Here is a 25,098-nt window from a genome sequence, read left to right on the forward strand (position 1 = left end):
TGTATTCCATTATCAAAAGGAATGAAAATACAACCACCAAATCAGACATGCTAAACATGAATCAAACTAACAGTGGTTTGCACATACTATCAGAAAACAGTGTTTCAAAAATCATTTTCATATCCAACATATGCTCAAACATAAGATGCATTATTTGTTAATTTTTACAATGACATCAACATACAATGTTGTATTATAAAATGTAATGTAATCTACATGATCAAAGGGGGTTAGATTGAGTGGGACAGAGTTGGCATGAAATATGACAGTGAAAGAGCAAGGGTCGCCAGAATTTGTCAGAACTATTGGACTGGGGTGGCGACATGAATAAATAAATAACCACACAAGATAGGGGGAGAGGGGTTGCCAAGCTTTGTCACAACTGTTAGAAACATGCAAAATATGACCCGCTGGTTAGACAAATACCACCGGCACATCCACCCATCCTACAATAAATGACCACTTGCAAACAAAATGAAGTTCAGTTACACATCGTAAGGTACGTGTCACATGACATCCAGTAACCACACCAACAAGGGAGACAACATATACCGTATTTTGTAGCATCTTCATCAACCAGTCCGAGACAGCAGGATATTAAACACAATGTACAGTTTGATGACTACGTCTATCAGTTACAAGACAAACAGCTACACTGTCGCTTTATGCTACATAAGTATTCTGAACCAGTCTTCTTAGTCAGAAACAGCAGGAACTTTTAAGAGCACAAGAGGATATCCCTTAGGCCAGACATTTTTAAACAAACTATTTTACTAATAAGAGTGTTTCAGAAAAAATAACATTTAACTTATTTCTGCTTGGTGGGATATAACAAAAAAATTAGTTTCATTTTGTATGTCAATGGTTTTGAAACCAAAAAATTTAGTTTCATTTTGTATGTCAATGGTGTTGAAAACCATTGACATACAAAATGAAACTATATTTTTTGTTATATCCCACCAAGCAGAAATAAGTTACCGGGTAAATGTTATTTTTTCTGAAACACTCTTGCCCCAGTATTTGTATAATGTACCACTACTTACTTAGTATATATAAAATATATATTTGAACCTACCACATTGAATTTTGGGGACAAAAACCTGTAAACCCACAACACCCCCACCCATTAAAAAACAAAATCTGCAGAAATGTGGCCTTAAAGTGAGAAATATGTCCTGCTATGACTCAACAGCAACACTGTAAGCTACCAGTATTATGCTAAAGACCATTTTGATATTCACACTGTAACATTCATGATATAGGAACAATCCAATGTATTCTAATATATAAAAACAAGGAGACAATCATATAAAACATCATCACAATCATAAACCAATAATGTAACTATCACAGTATGAACCAATAAATTATTTATTACAACACATTGTTTATAGCAGCTCTAACTGACGTGACATCTCTCACTGTGAACAGTATATAACAAACAAATGGTGAGGTCAACAGTTTGAAGGAAGATAATGCTGCCAATATATTACTAGGCCAGTATAAATTAATCCTAGATTGTTATCCTTGCCTGCCTATTTCTATACCACCTCAATGCCTTTTTCCCATTCCATGTATTCACCTGATGAAGGAGCAAGAATTAGCTCTGAAACGTCGTGTAAAGAATAAAAGAAGTTGTTATCCATAAAAGTGTCATGTATCCATGTTTAGAGGTCAGTCTCTTGTCAATTTCTTTTCATAGTTTTCCAGATAATCTTGCGATGTCCTAAACTGGGTTTTTGGATACCCATGTACAAGTATTAATAGTGATGAATGGGAATACCTAAGAACCAAAATAAACATAAAATATGATTACCACAAAGCACGAAGCTTGTAGCCATTATGTAGGGCTAGTCAAATATGATGAGGGCATACAATGTTTTTTTGTTAACACTTTCAGCTGTCCTGGCCACTTCACCTTGGAAACTAATTCTTACACTTCACGGTACACTACATACACTACAGTTTGCTTGTTCATGCAATCATGGAATGTGCTGCCAACACTTACCTTGCAGGAATTAAATATTCACATGTTATGGTCTCAGATTGTCTTATTCCATTTGTTGTATAAAAGCAAGATTATGTACACATATAACGAAAAAAGGTCATCTTGCCATTTTGGAATTAATAAGAACCATATATTTTAGACCTAACACAGGAGTATTTATAAATACAACGTATAACCCAGTGTACACTCCATCACTGCAGTATTTTAGTGTTTTTAATAGTTTATGCCCAAACTTGTTTCATGTGTAAATTGGTGCTAGACGACCAATTTCTAGCATCATGTTATTTCTTTGAAAGAAGAATGAAATGCTTCCTCCATTATCTGATAAAATGGACAACAAATCTTTAATTTATACTGGCCTTGATAGTTCTGAATATAACCAATGCCCTGACTGACTCCCATAGGTCATATACATGTCAGATCTTCAGTCCAATCTTAATGAATTTACAACTGACACAGCAAGAAGAGATTTCCTAATCTGGATACTTAATCCAGTAAAACTAACCAGTATCTCTCATTCAGAATGTACATTTGTAGTAAGTTTAGTCTATTTAGCAAATATATTATACAATGTTAAAAAATATGTCTAAAAAACAGACCATTGTACAGCTGATCATGGAGAACTACATACAAGGGAATCTGTGCACACTGCATTGTATACAATCAGTTAATACTACTGGTAGTCTGTTACTGTTGAGTTTATGAACAAGTGGAGCCATTGACATACATGGCAGTAAACTAAACTAGTTTAGCTTTTTTAAATGATACTTTCATCAAAACAAATGAAAGTATATTTTACCCGGAAAAACTGTTTTGATATTTCTAATCCATGAAAATGATGATCCTTGATTTACCATTTGAAGGCTGGATTGAATTCTTTTTCATCATGTAAGTCGTGTGAGGATCAGGCTGTTCTTCTGTTCTTAAAACTTTTCTGAAAACACCTTTGATTGACATAATACATCTTAGAAGTCCAAACCAATTTCAACATCATAATCATAATCATAAATATCTTCATCATATTCGTAGTCATTTTCTGAGTCCTGTTCCTCATAGTTGGATGCAGCGCTGTCGTCAGAGTCGCCATCGGAATACTGCATGGCCACATGCAGGGCACTTGAATAGGCATCGTCATAGCGACTACACTTGTCAAGTGACTGCATCATCGTCTTGGGTACAGATCCTACTGCTACCACGGAGATGTGATCAATGGGAGGAGGAATGTGAGCCATAGAACACGGGAACTTCTCCGACACCTCATGCAGTGATGTTGTGTAGGGACACTCATTGTTCAAGATGAAGACACTTTCACTTGTGGAGACTAGAAGCTGGAACCCATATGCCTGAGTATCGACTGAGAAGTCGGGATGAGGGGTAGAGATTCTCCTGATGGATGTGACCCACTTGGATCGGACTTCATCCAGGACTAGAGCAGGCTGCCCTGGATGGTATATGAACACTGTATCCTCCCTCACGCACATCACGTATGGCTTTGAGAAGTCATCGTACGATATGTCTGGAGGAGGAAGTTCCCATGAGCTGAAGATTTTAGTTCTTGTGTCAAACACTGCAAAACCTATTGACTTTTTGATACAGAACTCTTCGGATGGTCCTGTGCGGTGGCGAAACCACATGTAAATATGACGGTCATCTTTGACTGTTGCTCTGCCTAAACTGATGAATCGTGAGCCTGGTATTTGAAAGCATGTGTATTGGTGGGTGGCAAGATTGCACATAAACAGGTGCCCAGTACCTTCCTTGTTACCAAGCACAAACAGTTGGTTATTGCAAGAAACCATCACAGGTGGCGCTGTTCTGATGTTTGTCAGTGTAGTCCGGTAACATGGGTTGTAAAAGTCCACTGTCCGGAATGAGAAAAGTGTTGGTTGACCAGTGACCAGATCTGTCACAAGAATGTTGATCTTCATCATATCTGTTGGGTATGGAAAGCTTGAGCAGAGATACATAAAAAGTTTGTTGTCATTTAAAACCATATTGCATACAGTTTGGCGAACTGGCATGTAATGCAACATTTTTTCTCCAGAAACTGGGAACTGGTACCACTTTTGATCTTGTAAACTATAAATTAGAATCTTCATGAATTTCAGCCCTTGGTTACAAACCACTGCCAGCAACACTTGGCTACCGCAGTCTGATGGACTCTCGGTGTCTCGTTTGTCTGTGAAATCTGTATCTGCATCAGATGGTCCAGCACTGGCAGAAGCTGAAGTTAAAGATCCCTCCATGGATCTCCGGAGAATATCACTGGTGGACATCTCGCGTCCGAGGTAAGATGCTTCATTTGCATAGTCAGATATCCAGGACTTCACACAAGTCATGAGGTCAGATTGGTATTGCTGCCGAAAAGATCGGTCAAAATCAATCCAGCGTTGTACAACTCTCTTGAGTTCATTGTAGCTGGTGTGCTGAACAACCCGAGAATCTTCCAGCAGTCTGAAGATGCATGATGGGAGCAAGTCCAGCATTTCATCATGGTAGATAACATAATCATGAAAACGAGATTCAATCATTTTCTGTGCAAATTTTGCTACCTCTGGCATATTGTGATCTTCTGCAAGAAATTTAAGCCGTATACAGTTTGTTAGATCTAAATTTCCAAGATCTAAATAAAACTGCCTGCAGTACTCTTTTACATCATCAATGAGAAGAAAATCTGATATTTTGACAATATCCTCAACATTTTCTATAGTCAGGGTTATAGAACCAGTGTACATGTAGTCTAAGACGGTTCCAAACACATCATCTCGTTCTAAAATTAACGATTCTGACAGATCAAGTTCCCTTGTCAGTCGTTCCCTCATGTCACAAGTGAACATGGACAGAAAATATGGGCTCCATAGTGCCAGAACGGCTTTGTGTGCATTGAAGCACCGTCCATTCAGCTTGATTGTCAAGTCACAGAGCTCTCCGGTTTCCCTCTGGCGAAGGAGAGGGCGTATAATAAACTCTTGAGCATTTCTTGAAAAAGATTTTTTTGAAGCTTTCATATAATGTGACATTTTAGACGAGTACTGACGACGACTGAGTCATTGCGGACGAGATAACACTGAACTGCATTATAAATTATAATATAATGTTGTGCCGCCGTGAAATCAATAACAACCCTTCTAGTAATAGAGTGATGTCCCTTTATTTCATATAGGAGTCGCTCTGAAACGGAAGTCTGTTACTGCTCCATGACACCGCATGCTACCTCTCGCGAGCTTCCTCTCGCGATACGCTGATGATGAATGTCCGATGTAAGGAGTTGTGTACATGTGGTTAAAGTGAAGTTACTCGAGGAAATTTTGTTTACATTTGTAATCACAAGAAGTAATATTGTGTTTCATTAATGAGGAAAAAACTGTTTTATTTGTTTGTTAAGTGTTATGGTCAAATGCGACGTTACGAAGTATTACTGTTATAGGTTAGTGTTTCATAATTTTGTTTTTGCATGTTCAGTTACGACTGTGAATTTAATTCACCGTCCGGTTACTTTGACAAGCACTGAAGCAGGGGATTCTGCCAGATGCGGCTACATAACACGCCATTCAAAGTAAATTCACATTATTTTGTATGAGGTATTTCATAGAATCTGTAGACGCTTTCCATACTGCCCTCAAAACTCATCTGTTCAAACTCTCTTTTCCATAGATATTGTCTACAATCTTTTCTCTTTATAGCGCCATTGAGCAATATCTTTTGAAAAAAGCCGCTCTATAAATCAATTATTATTATTAAAGTGAAATATTAGTATAATAAGAACCACATAATTGGCGTTCTTTCAGTGTCGGATGTTAGGAAACATGGTGCGATATTGTAGAATGCGTTCACTACCAAATAAATACTTTAAGAAATAGATAGATCTCAAAAATATTTTGTTTGTATCGCCTCGCTGATCTCTCGTGCCTCCTACATCTTTAGGGGGTAAGAGTTCCGCCCATAATCCACGCTTGAAGTGTTAGGGTTAGGTCCTGACACCTGAATCTTTTTATTCCACAAAACTTCAAAATCCTGGGGCCTTTAAACGCTTTAAAGAAAGTAAATAAGCAGCCCCGTTTTTATATAAAAAAATCTATTCTTAGGCATAGAATGATAAAACATGAAACAGGGGTTACAGGGGGAATTCTTCCTTTTTGGAGAAAGTTTTCAGGGTTCGAAATACCCCATGTATTAGCGTGCCATGGCATGGTAAATATCGAAATGGCTCAGATAAAAAATGTTCTTGGTGCCCTTATGGCATGCCTAATTTTTTAGAGACATAGCACACCTTTAGTCATTTAATCCCCAAACAAAACACTTAAGCAAATGACAACCAAGCAAAAACATTTATTGACTTTTACGCCCAGGAAATCACTGGAATTATTATGGATGATGTAAAGAAATCTGGTTGTTTTTCCATTTAGAGTGTTGTGAGTACTGATAGTTCGGTTAGTGAAGAGTAAATTGTGTATGTTAGACATATTGAAAAAAGTGAACCTCTCACACGATTCTTAGCTATTAAAGGTGATGGGAAAGCAGAACAAATGTAACATTAGAAAGCCATCTTAAACAGAAGACATATCAGTGATAACCGAAAACTGGTTACATTTGTTGTTTACTAACAATAAATTTCAAAAGATCATCATCCTTGCTACAGTCATTTATTCTAAAAACATGTGGGCACACTTGATTTCTGAAAGGCACATTTTAAATATTTGCCTGGTGCCCTAAGGCACACTTAGAAAAAAAATAATTTCTATCCCTGGTTTTCTATATCGGCTCCTTGTTACGTTTTTATGTCCTTGTATCACTATCATGTGTTTTTGGTCGCTTAAGAACTTCCGTTGTTTTTTGGTATGGTATGAAAACTGGCACACATATGTATTTTCTTAATTTATAAAATGCAGATACATTCTTTTTCTATTAGTGAGATAACTAATGGCTGAACTTAGTTCATGTTCAACTTCATGGGGCACCAGCCAGTTATATCTGGGTGTTTCACAAACAGTTAAACAAAGACATATTAGTAGTGTTGGTGATTGGTTTGTATTGAACATTTTGTTGAAAGAGTGATCATTGGTTTGTAAAATGCAATTGACATTGATTCATGAAAAGAAAACTGAAAAGCTGTTACATTTTGTGTAATCTTGCTATTCATGTAGGGAATAAAAAATAGCAAAAATTAAACAAAGTTTAAGAAAAGCATGTCTGGTGATGTCTTCCAAAAGACGTTACAATAACAATGTATGATGAAACAATGTACGTTGTTATATTCATAGCTCACATTAACTGGAAATTCCAGTAAGATTATGGCATTTGTTGGCCCAAAATAAGCCAGTTCGTTGTATATTTTGTTGATCATTATGACATCGTGTCACCAAATTATTAAGCTATGCACTTTTGTGTGCTTTAAAAATGTGATGTGTGCACCACTGATAGCCCTATTCTGGATGTGTTTATGTTCATTGTTTCCCTATAGGAATCTTATCTATCAATGTTACTTGTTTTATGATAAGTTCTGTTCTTCTTTTTGTAGACTTGAGAGAGAATTACTGCTATGAACATCAACACCTTAGCCTTCAGCATATCAAGACGACCTTGGATGGTGTCACTGACAAATATTTCCAAACATATATCCAGTATACATTCATATAGACATTGTGGAGAACCCACAAGTTTTACCGGTAAATGTCAGTGGCAAATGAAATGCTTACGGAGACATGTATCTCTCAACTTCTTCAGCCCTTTCCTCGCACAACGCAAGTCAGTGTGCTTCACCTCATGCTCCAGAATTGCAGATAACTCTCGAGGAAAGATGACCACCATAGCCCTAGACAACTTCCAACAAAGAACTTCAGATCCCTCATACCAGACAACTTTCACTGACTGGGAGGATTTGGAAAACAAATTCCTTGAAGAGAATCCATCCATGAGAAAGACCTTTGAGACACTATGCATGAGTCATGTTTTGAAGTCTGGCAATATGGAACATGCCAAGAGTTACCTCAGTTATATACACAGGAAGAGAAGCAGGGCCAACCTGACTACATTGGGCCTGTTTATCAGTGTGTGTGGGAAGATATGTGGAAGGAGCGAGCAGGATCTGCTGTACAAACTCTATGAGGAGATGCAGACGATATCGCCTCTCAGTAACACTGTCATGTTGAGTGATCTGGTCCATGGCTTCTCCCACACCGATCGGTGGAAAGATTGTGTAGCTTGGATTGAAAATGCTAAAGAATTAAATAACCCCAAAACCTTTTTGTACAATGATGTGATAATGGCAGGGTTGAGAAATGGGGACATAGATAAAGTGCAAGAGTTGTTGGATGTTCTTGGGTGGGAAGGAGAAGCTCCATCGGATGTTTTATACAGGACCTTCTTGAAGTTTTGTGAAAACACTCATTATGGCGTTAGTGTCTTCAAACTGTTTGAGTACATGAGGAAGCATCGTTGGCAGCTTAGTGAAGATGTTGCAGATGAGTTGATGCAGCATTTCCATAGGTAAATATCTTGTTATCGTACCATGGCGTGGAGTAGTGGTGGTCCGATTATTGAAATAATCGAAGATTGGTCGCAGTGGCCAAACGACCAAGCAATCGATCACATTTTCTCATAATCGAACACAAACAATTTTGGAACCGCTGTAACAGAGTTTGAAATACTTGATGATGGAACATATCTAGGACGTTGTCAGGGCCTGAAAGCGTGTTTAATTCTAAGAAAACTCACTTCACTTTCTGAAAAGTCATGACTGAATATTTCTTGAAGAATCTGGGAAGTTAATGTTACACTGGAACTGAATCATTTTACACTGGATGTGAAATCTGCAAATGTAATTTGTGCAGTTTTTAAACGCAACAACAGAGAACCAAATGTTTTTTTCTTTATACTTATCTGCAACTACAACCTGAATAGGAAAATCTAAAAAATGACGCTAACCAATTTTTTTTCGATGATTGGTCGTTGGTATTGAACCAATCATCAATTGTGAGATTTCAACCAATTCCCAACACTAGCGTGGAGTCATCTCATAGATGACGTCTCTACAATCAGATGCCAATGTCAAAGATATTTAATTTCCTGTCAGTGTACCCATGAAGATCTGGGTTAAAATTGGTCTTCAGTAACCCATGCTTGACGTAAGAGGCGGCTAACAGGATCGTGGTGGTCAGGCTTGCTGACTTGCTTGACACATGTTATCAATTGCATATATTGATGTTCATGCTGTTGATCACTGAATTGTCTGGTCCAGACTCGATTATTTACAGACCTCCGCCATATAGCTGGAATATTGCTGAGTGCAGTGTAAAACAACAAAAACCAAACCTGTCCAGTGATGGGATCTGAACCACTGAACACGTGATCTGAGGTTGAACACCTTATCCACATGACCAAAGAGGTTAACCCTGCAGCATGTTGACAAGGTAATGGTGTCTTCTGTGATGATGTCATGCCTTTCAACAGTAGTTATACAATACCCTGATATGAGTTACATCAACTGCAGGGCTTACTGTGATACAGCTGATGTTTCTTCAGGTTTCATGGTGGCAAGTACAAGTGCAGGAAGACAAGTGTATCTCCCAGGTATGTAAAATGGGGCTGAGGGGGGCAGAGGTATACAGGATATAGTCTTAAGTGCATATTGTTTATTGTCATGTGTAAAGATGATGGTGTCTTTTGGTCATACCATTGTAGGAATGACAGGTTTATTAAAGGTTTAAGAGCTAGGTTCAAATCTTTCATTAGGTTTCCATTTTAAGAACCTTTTTCTGGCCATCAATCAGTTAACATGTTGACTGCCTATCACGAGTATACTCGTAGTATCAATTGTCCAAATTACGCCAGGAGACAATTGCTTCTTATGCCTATTTTGCCAACATGTCAAACTTGTTTTAAAGTACCACTGATATAGCTATGAGATAACTCGTAGTGGCAAATTTGGCCAGAATTCATACTACAAGTATACTCGTGATAGGAAGTCTACATGTTGAATTCAGAATGTGATGAAATTTGGTTCGTGTGTACTTTGTGTAGTCAGTCGTGTGGCTGAACATTTTTCGCAATATTCTTAATTTTTTGCTTTGATTTGACCTTTGATCAGATGATCACTTATGATGTTGTTGTGTGGTATTTATACCCAAAATTTCAAGAGATTCCATACATTTTTGGCAATTTTTGTTCAAAATGTAATGAAACTTTTTATTTTTCAGAAATATAGTTTGGCTTTTTTAAACACTCTTTTCAACTTTGGCTTTCTTTGGCTCTTTAAACTTGTTTCTTCTCTGTTCAAAATTTCCTGCTGGACTGAAAATGTTTGAAGCAGAACATTGACATGTTTTTCTTCCTATAATGGCCATATTGTGTTCAAATCATTTAAGTTTTTTGTGCTAATAACCTCTTTTCATTAATGTGCAGAAAATGTTACATGAATTAGTGGCGAGTTTTTGTTCACATTTTTAAATGTGGACTTTCATGTGAGGCTGAGCTGCAGTGAAGTGTCACTGTTTTAAACCGAAACCCGTTTTCTAATGTTTAAACAGCTCTGGGTAATCAGTGCTAACCATTGTAAAGGACAGCCTCCTACAGTAAACTACTCCGTAGCACCTCGTTTCTTGGTTTCCAGTTGCTTCATTAGATTTTGACATCACTCTGCGTTTAGTTTCTAAGATGTCTCAGTTCGACTCACAATTAAGTGCGACACAGCATTAACATGTTTAACAATGCATTTAGTTGTAGAATGAATGAATTCAGGTTTGCAATAAATAGGCTACGTCAGAATGTGGCCTTATTGAGAGGTCATCGCTTTATCAATCAATTGTTAATACATCTGCATATGACCCCACTCATTCACGTTGACCTCGTTGCTCACTTGCTACTTATTATGGAAAAAGATTTTTGGAGTATTTGTTTTCATAAGTGTTCACTGCACAACAAAGTGTTCATTAGGAAAATACTTTGACCTGTTCCAGTGGACATTGCAACTCATGTGGCCTTCTGCTGGAAAAGCTTGAGCTGCCCGATGACAAGTTTGCGTTGCTCCAGAGTGCCATCTTGGAGAAGACTCTGCTCCTTGACAATGCTTACCTACGGTCATCGCCTGAGGAAATCACAAACTTCCAACAGCTGCTGAAGAAGCATGCTCCGTTTGATGTTGTCATTGATACCCTGAGTGTTATGCACACTGATGGTCGTTTTAAAGTACAGGTGAGTTACAGCATATAGATCAATTGCTTAACTCAAAAAACTTAAAATCTGAAGAGGATGGAAGGGGAGGTGGGGTAGCCTAGTGGTTGAAGCATTCGCTTGTCACGCCAAAGACCCGGGTTCGATTCCCCATATGGGTACAATGTGTGATGCCCATTTCTGGTGTTCCCTGCAGTGATATTGCTGGAATATTGCTAAAAGCAGCATAAAACTAAACTCACTCACTGAAGAGGATGGTGGGGTAGTCTAGTGGATCATGCTTTTGTCTTAAGGCCATGGAGCCGGTTAAAGCTATGCACCTGAGCAAGAACTGTAGCAGGCTATTGCTTTGTGGTTGACCCTCCGACAGGTGTGGGTCCAACTTGGGTTCGATTCCCAACATTCTGCCATAATAATGCTGGAATATAGCTAAAAGTGATTCAATTCCATTTTCTGTTTAAACTGATCCAGGCACACCGTTTTATTTGGATTGTTTTTCAGTATCTGAAAGATGTTGTCGACTACTTTGCTGTCAAGCGAAGGGCGAAGGTTCTTCTGATATGTCGAAGAAGTCATGGCAAGTTGAAGTCTCTCATACCTTACTTACAAGCACATGCGCAAATATTCTTCACAGAAAGAACGTAAGTTAACAACCAGACTCTTCACTGTCTACAGCTTGTCTTTTTTGTCTACTGGATGATGTCAAATATGTAAAAGGCTGTCAAGTAATTTTATGTTCACTTAATAATCATGAATGCAAATCTCTGAGCATTGTATGTCTTTGCGTACTTAGTTTTGGATTTCCTTAAATGTGCCAATCTACTTTTGGTAAAATCTAGAAAATATAATCTCAAATAACGTCATTGTTTGTCCCTCAACAGCAGGACCTGTTTGTAACTACCCCCGGGGCGGTGGGGTAGCCTAATGGTTAAAGCGTTGGCTCGTCACACCGAAGACCCGGGTTCGAATCCCCACATGGGTACAATGTGTGAAACCCATTTCTGGTATCCCCTGCCGTGATGTTGCTGGAATATTGCTAAAAGCGGCGTAAAACCAAACTCAGTCAATCAGTGTAACTACTCCCTTTTCTGTGTCAGCTCCAAGGACGACCCGTTTGTGTTGTATGCAGCAGCATACAGCGGCAAGGCCTGCCACTACGTATCTCGCGACTTCATGCGGGACCACAAGAGTCTGGTTGGTCCGGAGCTGAAGGAGACGTTTGAGAAATGGCAGTGGTCACGTCAGATAACATGGACTGATGGGAAGGAGTTTCTGGTTGGTTTCTTGGTCATGTTAAATACCTTCAAACTTGGTTTTGGACCTGGTGTATAATGAGATTTATTCCATGTTACCTGCCATGTATGTATGTCATGTTTCAAATACTTGGATGAACCCTGGACAAACAGCCCACAGTAATTTATAAAGTGTACACTCGTCTCTGTACAAATAAGCTGCAAAATCTGCTTGTTCAAATTGAAGTGACTTTTCTCAATTCCTTGTAATAATGGTATATTCAACATGTTTTTCAACAAACAAACCAGATCTGAAATGTGTTGGGATAGATTGTCCAGGCCTCTGAGGATTCAGAATGTGCATGCATGGCAGTCTGATATACAGGGTCACTCAAATCGGTGATTTGTAACGTCACACACTGACAGCATGGCCATATATTAAGTTGCTCGTTTACCTGGGCCTCCTTTCACAAAGTACTAAAGTGATCGTAAGTCACTAAGGTAACCTTAGTGCAATGTTAAAGAATGGGAGTTAAGTAACCTTAGTAAAGGTTGCTTCGTGAAAGGATCCCCTGGTTCAGATTCGAGTGTTTGTAAACTGCTGTCATATAGCTGGAATACTGCCACAATGGCATTAAACATCATTCGCTCACTCCCACTGTTCACAGTCTTGTTCATTTCATTTCTTATTGCAGTTCCCACACATCAATGAAACCATTGTACAACAGAGTGAGAATGGCTGGCATGTTCCGTTTGTCAGCTCAACAGAAGAAGATTCTAGATCAGTCCAACTCCTGGGTGTGTGTCCGACACAGGAGTGCTCAAGGAGGAAAACAGTCAGGCAGAAAAATATGACACATCATGTTTCATACATGTGATTCAGAAGAACCTGCAAAATATGGACAGAACCTGCAAAATATGGACTGCTTTCCATGGATGAAGACAAAGTTGTCAACTTCTTTAGTTTTGAATGTGGCAATCAGTGGAGGTGTCAAGCAAGTTGTCACTCAAGTCAAATAATATTCACTGACAGCGATGAGGTAGCCTTGTGCTTAAAGTGTTTGCCTAAAGTCTGTGTTTGATTCCTTACTTGGCTACAATTTCTGGTTTCCCCTGTTGTGATATTGCAAGAAACAGTGTAAAACCATTTCAACTCATTGATACTACATCTTCCAAAGATCTCTTGAAGATACAGCACTTGCATAGGATAAGCCCATCCTCGATAATCTCCAGGGTATACGTTACGATCACCCTCCACTATACCCTCACAGTAGCCTATCAGCTAAGCTGCCGTTACAACCGAGCTTGCCAGTGTCAACAAAGATAGCGGGCGCAGTCATGAAGGTTTGTTCGCAGTGCCACTCAAATTTTTGGGGAAATAATAAAGACAAATTCACAGATCTGAAACTTTAAAAAGAATATATGAAAGAACGCCTTCTACTTCTTTCAGAGTACCTTTGCATCAATTGTGTCGCCAAGTTTAAACGGTTAGATAATTTAAGACGCGAAAGTGAGTAGTGATTGGTACGCTCAACTTCCCAGCGTAGGCACCTGACTGGATAAAAAGCCAGCCAAGGGAGGTAATAAAATCATCGGCCCCAAGCCGTGGATGCATCCAGTGGAGAGTGAGGAGAGTGGTAGCAACTTATACCCTGGAGATTATCGAGGAGGATAAGCCCAGACACCAAGTCTCAGCTGCTACCTAACTGTGTCATCCATTCTAGCGATGGTTATACAAAGAGTCTAATGAGAGATAGAGAATCACTGGGACCATGCAAACCAGGCTATTGTTTCAGGTGTGTACTGTAATAAACGGTAGAGCAGAATGGCAAGTTCGGTCAGGGGGTGCTTCACACCTGTAAATGTCCAAGCAGCCTCTGGTATATTCCTCTAAAGGGTATATATAACAGAGATATTTAAAGAAACATGGGTTTAAATGTCTGGATTAAGGTTGAAGAAGTCTTGTTGACAATGTGAATAAAACGTAAAACAAACACCTTGGTATTACCATAATATGTTTTATTTACACAGACATACATGTATAAGACTTGTGGATATATGCTATATGACATGTATCCACACATACCCCCATGTTTATATGATCATATACAAGTTTCTCTCAAAACAAAATACTATAGGTAAAAATATCTTGTCATGGATTTCAACTTAAGCTGGTAATGAGAACACAGGAGATTAATAATTAATGTCATAGTTATGCATGTTATGTAAACCAAATCCTGTTTTCTCACTTCACCAGAGTTAATATTCTTAAATTAATTTTGGTAATCAATTGATTACACTTTCAGTTTCGAGATCTATTATGGATTTCACACCCAACTATCTTCCTCTGCTGGCATAATGACTGGTCATATATTAATGGGTGGTAACTAAGTTCCTTACAGGCTGTAGAGACATAGATGCAATACTGCAGACTGTGGCTTGAAACCACATTGCCATTGTAATGATGGTGGTCATTCTTACATCATGTGTGGAAAGTTGACATATATAACTCCTATATGTCAGATATGTTTTGACTCCCAAAAAGCTATCTTTCCTTACACTCCCACATCTATACTGAACAAGAAAGATATTCTGGCAGTTGTCACAGCGTAGTGAGATATACATGGTAACTCTGTGTGCTTCCATTATTTCCCTATTGAAAAGTATCTATTGAGTATGCTAGAAAAGTAGTAGTAAGGCAGGTTGAGATTCTCAGCTTTCACAGTGGACCAGTTAACAGAATACATTAAGGGTGAAACAGTATGCTGCGGTATTTTGTCCCCGGTTCAACATACCGTAATGCAATAAAAAAGATTGATAGTTTTGGTTTTCATACCGTCATTATATTAACCTTTTTAAACCTTTTCTAAAATGTCTAGAAATCAAATTATTTTGTCAAAATCTAGGCATTTCTTTGCTAGAAAGCTGCTATTATACTGACTCCAAGCCGACCAGTCCTTGTTTGTACCCATTAATGCCGGGCGCCAGGCAGGGACCAACTGAAGTACACAGTGAAGCATTAACGTCTTTTGGTATGGTCCTTGTTGTGATTAAACGGCCTTGAACCTTCGACCTTTGGCTCTCCGTGTGGACGCTCTAACCACTACACCACGGAGGCGGTCGATTCAGTCTCAAACAACATAAGCAAGAGGAACAAACTGAAGATGACTAACTGACTAACTTCTGACAAACTATAAATATATGAAGTATTGCAGAAATACTCAGTGTTGCAATATCTCCACTCGGTTCAGTATAAATATAGGCTGTGTACACAAGTGATATATATTGGCTATCACGCGTGTGTGTATATGTATATATACCTGTGTTTAAATTAAAATATATCATCCCTTTGGCTGAGGAATCCCACTATTGTACATTATATTTCTATGACCATATTCTGCCAGTACTAGAGGTAAGGAAGTGTTGAAGTATCAAGTAGCATACAATACATACCGGTAGATTATTCAAACATCTATCTCCACAATGTGTTAACTGCACCTGGAAGCCCCAAAATTAATATCATCACCCTTTCAGAGCCACAGCTTTTTATATTTCCTATATACTGCCTATATTCGGCCCCAAATAAGCAGCAAGTGTCCATAAATTGTCCCAAATGAGAAACAAAACTGTAATTCATGTTAATATATAGTATACTAAAATGATGGCTTGGTCTAGGAGAAATGTCTTTCCCGGGACCAATAAACAGAAAGACATTAAAGCTAAAAGTTACATTATTGCACTTAATTTTGGAATTTTGTAACATTGCATTAAGTAGAAGAAAAACATCTTAACAAATCCCAATTTTGTACAATTTGACAAAATTCCCAATGTGCCTGCCAAAGACTTAGATAAGAAGGTTTCATTTCACCGGAATAAATGGCAAGGTGATGGCCCATGTGCCTTCATATATTCGTACATGGCATAGAAATACTGTTGACTTGTCACTCTATCAGTATTGATCAGAATGCTGAAGTATCTTTTCATAGCATGACTTACAGCACAAAATAAACAAATATTGGTCAGAAAATGATAATGCAAAAACAATTGATGGGGTCACTTTAAATGCATGACTGGTCCCAGAATGAAACAAAGCAGTGAAAGAAATTGAACGACCAGAGTCACTTATGACATTTGTTTCCTTCACTGAAATTTGTAACCAGAATCACCTGAAAAATTATTTTTCAATGTTTGTGAATTTTCCCAAATCTGTAAAACAGATTTAAAATCTCATCAGGCTCTCATTTCTTTCTTTGAATAAGGTCACACATCAGCAATGATCAACACGATAAAGTCAACCCTCAGGCTGCCTAGTAATTAGTAACTAGACCAAGGCGAGGACAATTAAAACGATAACTGTAAATGCTGTAATCCAAATGGCTCAACAAACAACATGGAACTACTAACTCCTCAACAGAAAACAACTTTTGCATCCAACGTGTAAATAATGATAAATACTGCAGCTCAATATACATCACACAGAACTACTGTCCCGCTACTAGATAGGTGACAACTGGTCTTCTTGGATTGAATACAGTCAAATCCCGATGAGTCGAATGCCGGCGTCTCGAATATTATGCATAACTCGAAGTACCTGTCGGTCCCGACCATTCCCTGTTATAGTTGTCATCATTTGAATACCGGTTACACGAATTCGTCTCATGAATACACACGATGACTCGAGAAGGAAATTTGGTCCCATGAGATTCAAACAACAGCAATCTTGTATACATAAGCCGAAGTCAGTCAATGAGAAGTTGATTGGTGTAGCAAACTGATCCAATTAACAAACCAGCGCAGCTCACACCTTTCCGCCATTGACGGGTGAGTTCAAAAGGCAGATTAGTGATTTTACGGAAATCACTGTCTGTGCTTATCAGACTGGAACTGATAAGGTGCCCCTATTAGTGATAGGGAAATCATTAGGTAAACAAATGCTTAGGTGGAGGAATTAGGACTGGATCATCTTTTGTTCTACCCTCATATACATACCCAGCAATTCGACTCATCGGGATTGAATACTTTTAACTTTAATTGAAGTTCCAGTTGGATACTATTTGTATGCCACTACTTCCAAGCAACCAATCACACACATTCAGATCCCACACTTGAATATCCCTAACTAAGATTGAGTAGCACAGTCTGGCATCAAGGGCTCACTCTTCCATCTACCAAGTTTGTTCTAGTAGTATTGGTTGCTTGCATGGCTCGCTGCTATTGTTCATTACATGATACAAACAACTTACAGTTGCAACCAAAACACATTGCCATACTGTGCAAAAAATATATATACATATATGTATATCTCAATAAAATATAAGATGTATATGATACATGGAACATGAACATAGCGTACCGGTCTCAACAGAATATGCAGGGGAGAACAACTTAATAGTACCGTACATACTATAACTCATCTTTCCAATGCAAGGCAGATTACTGACTTTACAAAGTAAGTATTCAGCATTAGAGGCGCTTACCTCCCTTGCCTCAGGAAGATGCCATCTGAGAGTGCAATATGAACTCTACTCTTGCTAAATCATAAGGTCATCACAATTATAAGGTGATGGTAACCCTTCCATTCTGCAATATAGCCCATTTAGCAAGTGTAAACATTTAGATTGGATAACTACGCAATTTTTTGGAGTTGTTTCCATGAACCAAAAACAGAAATCAGACATGTCCATTCACAAACCTGTTTTCTGATCAACATGATATTAGAATGGGAAGGGCTTGTGTTGCACTATTGCACTAAACAGTGTCACTGATTTTGTAGTGTTTTCTTTAGTTATTTGTGTAAGTCATGAGGGAAACAGTACATGAAAATGATGAAGTTACTGTGGACATGATTCCAATTTTAATGTTTGCACACACACACTGTATCTTTTTAGTGAGTGAGTGAATTAAAATTTAACGTCACATCGGCAATATTTCAGCCATATCGTGATGACTGTATCTTTTTAAATCTCCATAAAATGCAAAAATACTGTTGTGAAATGTTTGAGTTTTTCACCCCGCAATACAAACTTAAAGTGATAATTAACATTTAAATGGATTGAAAACTGTGAATGCACTTTATGAGTTTACCATTTTGTTCACACAAATTCATGTTTCTAAACTTTTTTAACATCGAATGATAAAGATCAAGTTCAAACTGCCAAATACTCAACCCTACTATCAGAACTGAAAGATATATTTTCTGAACGTTAACATACCAAGCATGCTGTACACCCCAAGAAACATGAAACTAGTGGATGTTTTCACAGTATTTCTGTACTAGATGATGTCGAAACCTGATACACAATGTCTAGATCATTGAAAATAACAAGATATTGTGTAAATAATAACAGACTCATGACAAATACAGACATGACACCCTAGCCCTTGCTCAGTTAATGTTTGATCAAAGCTCAACTGAAGGAAAATCACTAATACTGTAGCTTATTGTTGTGTCCGGCTACTGGGACGTTGAGTACACTATTAGGACGGGTACATTGTGGAGGAGGGCTGTGTGACCACTCACGGCACCGCTGACCAACACATGAAACAGCTGATCAACACATGAAACAGCTGATCAACACATGAAACAGCTGATCAACACATGACACAGCTGATCAACACATGACACAGCTGATCAACACATGAAACAGCTGATCAACACATGACACAGCTTATCAACACATGAAACAGCTGATCAACACATGACACGGCCGACCAACACATGACACGGCCGACCAACACATGACACGGCCGACCAACACATGACACGTCTGATCGATACATGACACTGCTGATCGACACATGACATAGGTGACCAACACATGACAAAGCTGATCAACACGACACAGCCAACCAACAAATGACACAGCTGCCCAACACATGGCACAGCTGATCGACACGTGACACAGCAGACCAATATATGACACAGCTGATCGACACATGACACAGCAGACCAATATATGACACAGCTGATCGACATGACACAGATGATCAATACATGACAAAGCTGATCGACATATGACACAGCTGATCGACACATGACACAGCTGATCGACACATGACAACGCTGATCAACACATGACACAGCCGCCCAACACATGACACAGCTGATCAACATGACACAGCTAGCAAACACAAAACATGGTTGATCAACACATGATACAGCCGACTAACACATGACACAGCTGACCAATGTGACACAGCTGATCAACACAGGACACAGCCGACCAACACATGACACTGCTCACCCACACATCACTACAGGTAATACATCATATCACTAAGTCTCTTCTACATCCCCTAATTTGTGACTATGCCCTTGCCCAACCTTTTAGGTTCCATGGTTAAATATTTGTGAATTCCAAACACAAAGATAATCACTACTGAATCAGGTTTCATTGAAAGATTCCAACCCCATATTTATGACTAGTGCAGCAGTTAAAATGGTTGTGAGAAGAGACAGATCATGTAGATAAGCTTAACTTGAGTTCACCTACTACAAGCACCACCACCTCATGTCCTGAGTATTCTTGTCCATAAGGTTAAAGGAAATAAATTAAGCTTTGATCCTTAACCCAGTAGGCAAAGTATTGTACAGGGTTTCAACAAAGATTATACTCCAATACAGATTCCCACATGATATTCTTACCTCCCAGACACATGCACCCTGCCCAGTATAACTTCGGGCATACACACATCCCAACATTGTCCTGACACAGGCTTCAGTATTATTGGATTCCTCCTGTGACAGTCATCATCTGCATCATACTTTTGTGACAGCTCCTGACTGTTGTGATTGAGAAGCCTGTGCTTTTTTCATATCCCGCTTTCTCTTGTTTGCATAAATACGTAGGAATAGAGCCACGAAAACTGTACCAATACCAAATGCTCCTAAAATTGTGACAGGGTGGCCATAGATCATGCAAGAGAGTAGGATAGCCAAGCCTTGACGCACTGTCATGATGATCACAAATGTCACAGCACCAAAGCTAGCGATGGTGTAGAAGATGAAGAGCTGTCCACAAGCTGAGCAGATGCTGAGGACAACTGAGTGGAATATAAAGTCAGGATGGCGGATCATGAAGCTCGAGGACTCCAGGAACCCTCCTTGTTCAATCAGAGCCACAGTTGTTAGGAGACAGGAGAACATATTCACACCAGCCATCATCTGTATGGAGGACATCTTGTGTTGGGTGAACAGCGCCCCCTGCCAGTTGGAGGTGAAACTATCAAACAGCATATAACCGACCAGTAGGATAATGCCTGAGAAGGTTGTCACTGTTCCTTTGTCTCGTGTGGCATCTCCACTAGTGAGAAGGAACATGCTGACGCCCACTGAGATCAAACCCGCTGTGAAGTATTCGTGGTACTCAAATGTTTTCTTCTGTACAACCTTCCCCATCAGCATCACTGGTATGACCTTGGATGCCTTTGCTAGGACCTGTGTGGGGAAGCTGACATACTTGAGAGCCTCATACTGGAACCAGCTGCTCATGATGTTGGAGAACGAGCTGTAGGAGTATTTGTACAGAGGGGCTGTATGAGGAGGCTGCTTCTTAAAGAATATCACCAGAATTGCAATCATGAAGGCTAAAATTCTGTTGACAAACACGAGAAATGTTGAATTCTTGAAGTACTCTCCTTCCACGGTTTCAGTCTTGCCGTACTGGAAGGTCATGATGCGCTCTTGCAGCAAGCCCCATGTCAGGTAGGAAAACTGGAGTCCAGCAAAGCAAAACAGCAGCTTCACACCCTGAGAACTTGGTGATGAGCTACCAGAGTCGGACTTGTCCTGAGATGGTTGGCCTTCCTCCAAACTGGCCTTCTCATGCTCCTTCCCAAACACACATAATACAGCGAAGTTGGACAAGCAGCCAGGCCCTGCAGGATACAATGGGTAGGATTAGAAACAATACTAGGACACTGTTGAAATATTTTTCGGTCATCCTCTCAAAAATATTTTCTAATGTGACCAAGAGAAAATGATTTTTGTTTGTTTCTACAGCAACAAATGATCCGCCCAAAATGTTGACATTATATTTTGATTATTATTTCAGTTGTCTGCTAGTCAGTATTATGTAGAAGAAAGACAAGGCAGTTGAAGGTTATGGACATTGTCCACTTTTGTAACAACTACCGATATTACTCGTCATGCTAAGCAGCATAGCTAGCAGAGTGAATTCAGAGTTGAGCTGCCATATTTCTGGTAAGCGCAACTTGCTGAAGACAGCTGACTTGTATATTAAGGTAACTAGGGGTGGGTATTGCAGGGAATTTTCGTATTGCGATATATTGCGATGCGAAAGCATGCAAAGCATGTATTGCAATATATTGCAAGAATTATTTTTAACACAAAAAATATTTATAGTCGAGTTAATGCTTGATTTGTAAAGCAAAAACACAACAAAATCACAATGCTTGATTAGGCTTTAAGAAAACTTTTAATCATGGCAAAATATAAATGTAAATAATTTTTGGCACAAATGAAACAAGGAAAGGAACAATTTAAAAAACGGAAATATCCGAAGATTTCCGAGTGTTACGAAGTTTTCCGAATGTATGTCAAAATACCGGTTTTCGATCAGCGTATCGCAATACGTATGGTTTCAATGTCTGAACCGGTAAATACCGGTAAACCAGTTATATTGCGCAGCCCTAAAGGTAACTATGGGGGAAAAGTATTCAACTTCTATCTTTGCCTACCTGCTGTTTCATTGTACTTGCTCTTCCGTCAAATAGTTGATAAGGAGAGCTCCTGGGACAAAGATGGTTGCATATCCCAGGACATTGACCCCAAGGCGGAACAGCCAGAAGTCTGTCCACTGATTGACTTGATGGGAGGCGGTCTGTTCGTCTGCGACACCACTGGCCTGGCTGTAGACAAGGTAGGGCGCAATCACCAGAAACACAAACCCTAATCCCAAGTACGCCATGCTGAAACGACAAAACTCCATGCTTAGCATTCATAGGAATAATGCTGTCTGTGTCATATCAACATTCAAAGTGTATTCCTAACAACTATACTTAACAATGCTCAAAGATGAAAACATGAAGTAATTCGTTTAATAATGTCCATTTAAATATCAAATGTTTAACTTGATACATTGGTATGGTTTGCCCAGAGCGAAGTCTACATAACATTTCACAGTTGTTTTACTGCTGTAACGCTGGGTCATACAATAAACATGTTAAATATGTTAGATATTTCTAAAGAAAACAACTGAACGTATGAAAATTATTTCATATAAACAAAGAACCTACAGCATATATAATATAGTTCAACAATTATTACAATGTTATTATTGCTTGGACAGCATGCATATACTACTGATTTCATTTACATACATAGAACTATATCATAATTGGCTGGACAAATACATAACTGTCATTAGAAAGCATACAGTAACCATGGTAACATTCCCTATCATATTTCTCTATATCAACATTTAGCAGTAATATATTCATTGAAATATGTTGATGTTGTATAAGATATAAATAACAAGACTATTGTGAATATTGAGGTTGGTTAGAAGTGAGGAGTTAAAATGTTAGGAATGGAATGAGTTTCAAGTTAATACAATGGGAAACAAAATCACAATAAAAAAAATTCAATTGTACATCTTCAGCAGCTCATCTAGTCTTCAAACTGGCACCAAAAGTTCACAGTACATTTATACTAATGCATTTTCTGCATCATCCGGGCCTGGATTGCATTCCAGTTATATCTTTACTGCGTGAAACTCCCATTTGAAGTCATTGAAGCTGCCATTTCGTAATGTTTGTAACACCAAGGTATGTAACTCCATGTGGGATGTTTGGGTGGATGACATCGTGTATGTCAAAACAACTAACTCCATGTGGAATGTTTGGGTGGATGACATCGTGACAAAAGCAACTCTCTGCTTCGCTTTAAATCATTATGTTTGGTGTTACAATGGATTGTTATGTTATAATACATGTAACTGTCAATAAAAGGATTGAAGTTGTATTTGTTGATGTCCAACAGCTGATGAAGACAGGGCTGCGCATGTGAGCAAATTTTCCTTGAAGCATGAAACAATTCTAGCTCTAATGTTGGTATCAACTGTTTGTGATACTATTGGGAATAACACAGAGGCTCCTACACTGTAATCTGTGTACAGAACAATCTTTGACAACTGTAAAACCTTCTGTAACATATGTTATATGTGGAATACACATTCTTAATAAAGTATAGATCCTCGTACTTTTGGGGGTTGAATCCTATCTGGGATTTGAACCCACGCTGTCAGAGGCAGGCACCTAATCACCAGCACACAAAGTCAGTGATCTAACCAACTTAGCCGTCGCAGCTTATAAAAAAAATATGGGAGTTCGACAACTGGTAGTGGTAGACTGGTAGTTTGTGTACCTCTCTGACAAGTGTTATAAAACCTTCCGCTTCATTTCAACAAGATCCCCATACTATTCAATCCTGACCCAGAACAAGCGAAATGTATGTCAAAATAAATTGCTTACCATGAACAACATCTTGATGACGATAAACTTGATCAGTTTATCAATGCCAGTAAATGCCCAAAACCATTAGTTAATTCAAGTGTACCAGGTTTTTAATCGTAATATTTTTGTGTTTTTAATGTATGGCTAAATCTCAGCATAAACGCCAATGGCTGAAGGGATGGTGTAAATGTAAGTAGCAAAGGCACTGTCAGTCCCCATGGTCCCTAGTATGGTGGTCTACCTTCAGTTGTTGGCGATTACTAGCCCATTTTTACATTGTATTGTCCAAAAATAGTTTTCTACTTTTAAAGTTATATGCTAGCTAGTTTTAACTCAATCTGTGATAATCTATTGGTTTTACTGTCCTTCGTTGACATGGTTTTATATAATCTGTATGTATTATAAATTTAGAACTAGTTTTAGTCACGATATGGCTGAAATATTGCCGATGTGACTTTAAATTTTAACTCACTCACTCAATGCCAGTATATACATGATAGGATAATACACATCCCAGAGGTTGAAGATGTAAACACGAGGGTAAGGGAATTAAGGAGAAGTGTTTCAAAACAACCTGTACACTGTAACCAAACACAATGAAATACAAGGGAAACTTTACAATGAAACAATAACATAGTCACAGTATAAAAGAAATTTGATGATAGCTGGCGGGAAACGACCATTGACAACTGAAGGCGGATCAAAGGGAAAACAGGGGTTATAACATATACTTAACATGACATGTGAGACTGCAAGTTGAGTTCATGTCATGGAACTGTCATGTTAACCAAATTGTACTTTTAACCAGTCAAACATCAACATTGGATACACATTAAAAATCAGATTATACAATTAATCTGTAAAACCTTGGTTGTACATTTCAAAACTGAACCCCATTAACAGGTCTTGACAATGTTAATGTCAAACATCTCAGCAGGTCTGTCTTCAGAGATGAAAATATGAACTCAACCTCTCGACCTAACCAGTTCTGTCAAAGATCAAGGTGTCCTAAGTACTAGTACAATCTCAAACCTTATGATAGGTATTGTGATATGTTATTTTTCAGGATTATTCATTCTTGGTTAATTCTTATTATACCTACACAAATGAAAGAAGTACCTCTCACAAGCATACCATGAAATAACCAGATACTTACAATAAATTAGTAAAACTTGGCACAAAATTCATTAATACATTAACTGTCCAAAATTTAAA

General features: G+C 38.6%; 3 protein-coding genes across 5 annotated transcripts in view; 1 reads left to right on the forward strand and 2 right to left on the reverse strand.

Annotated features, from left to right (window-relative positions):
• Positions 1-2,698: 2,698 nt before the first annotated feature.
• On the reverse strand, positions 2,699-5,150 carry LOC124270948. The gene has a single exon (XM_046706012.1). It carries the CDS (start codon positions 5,026-5,028, stop codon positions 2,974-2,976), a length of 2,055 nt encoding a protein of 684 aa, XP_046561968.1. The 5' UTR covers positions 5,029-5,150; the 3' UTR covers positions 2,699-2,973.
• A 30-nt stretch (positions 5,151-5,180) lies between these two features.
• LOC124270949 (mitochondrial ribonuclease P catalytic subunit-like) lies at positions 5,181-13,478 on the forward strand. 3 transcript variants are annotated; one of them, XM_046706013.1, is made up of 7 exons: positions 5,181-5,268; positions 7,527-8,494; positions 9,530-9,577; positions 10,963-11,197; positions 11,678-11,817; positions 12,274-12,451; positions 13,104-13,478. In XM_046706013.1, the coding sequence occupies exons 2-7, from the start codon at positions 7,548-7,550 to the stop codon at positions 13,284-13,286; spliced, it is 1,731 nt and encodes a 576-aa protein (XP_046561969.1). In that variant the 5' UTR covers positions 5,181-5,268; positions 7,527-7,547; the 3' UTR covers positions 13,287-13,478. The 3 variants fall into 3 exon arrangements, with proteins under 3 accessions (XP_046561969.1, XP_046561972.1, XP_046561971.1); XM_046706016.1 differs by having other exon boundaries at positions 5,247-5,328; XM_046706015.1 differs by lacking the exon at positions 5,181-5,268 and adding an exon at positions 5,283-5,435.
• A 6,348-nt stretch (positions 13,479-19,826) lies between these two features.
• LOC124270950 (adenosine 3'-phospho 5'-phosphosulfate transporter 1-like) overlaps positions 19,827-25,098 on the reverse strand; it is a 29,066-nt gene continuing 23,794 nt past the window's right edge. The window contains 3 exon segments of the mRNA XM_046706017.1: positions 19,827-21,285; positions 22,108-22,135; positions 22,137-22,338. Coding sequence (XP_046561973.1) covers positions 20,168-21,285; positions 22,108-22,135; positions 22,137-22,338 — 1,348 coding nt within the window. The 3' untranslated portion in view covers positions 19,827-20,167.

The sequence above is a fragment of the Haliotis rubra genome, unplaced genomic scaffold (genome assembly GCF_003918875.1).
Source record: "Haliotis rubra isolate DU_JTF1 unplaced genomic scaffold, ASM391887v1 Scf156, whole genome shotgun sequence".
Classification (NCBI taxonomy): domain Eukaryota; kingdom Metazoa; phylum Mollusca; class Gastropoda; order Lepetellida; family Haliotidae; genus Haliotis; species Haliotis rubra.

Bases quoted from the DNA above. Each gene is read 5' to 3' on its own strand.
- LOC124270948 (XM_046706012.1), bottom strand. From the start codon at position 5,028: ATGTCACATTATATGAAAGCTTCAAAAAAATCTTTTTCAAGAAATGCT.
- LOC124270949 (XM_046706013.1), top strand. From the start codon at position 7,548: ATGAACATCAACACCTTAGCCTTCAGCATATCAAGACGACCTTGGATG. The intron at 8,495-9,529 runs GTAAATATCTTG...ATGTTTCTTCAG, and splicing joins TTGATGCAGCATTTCCATAG to GTTTCATGGTGGCAAGTACA. The intron at 12,452-13,103 runs GTTGGTTTCTTG...TTCTTATTGCAG, and splicing joins CTGATGGGAAGGAGTTTCTG to TTCCCACACATCAATGAAAC.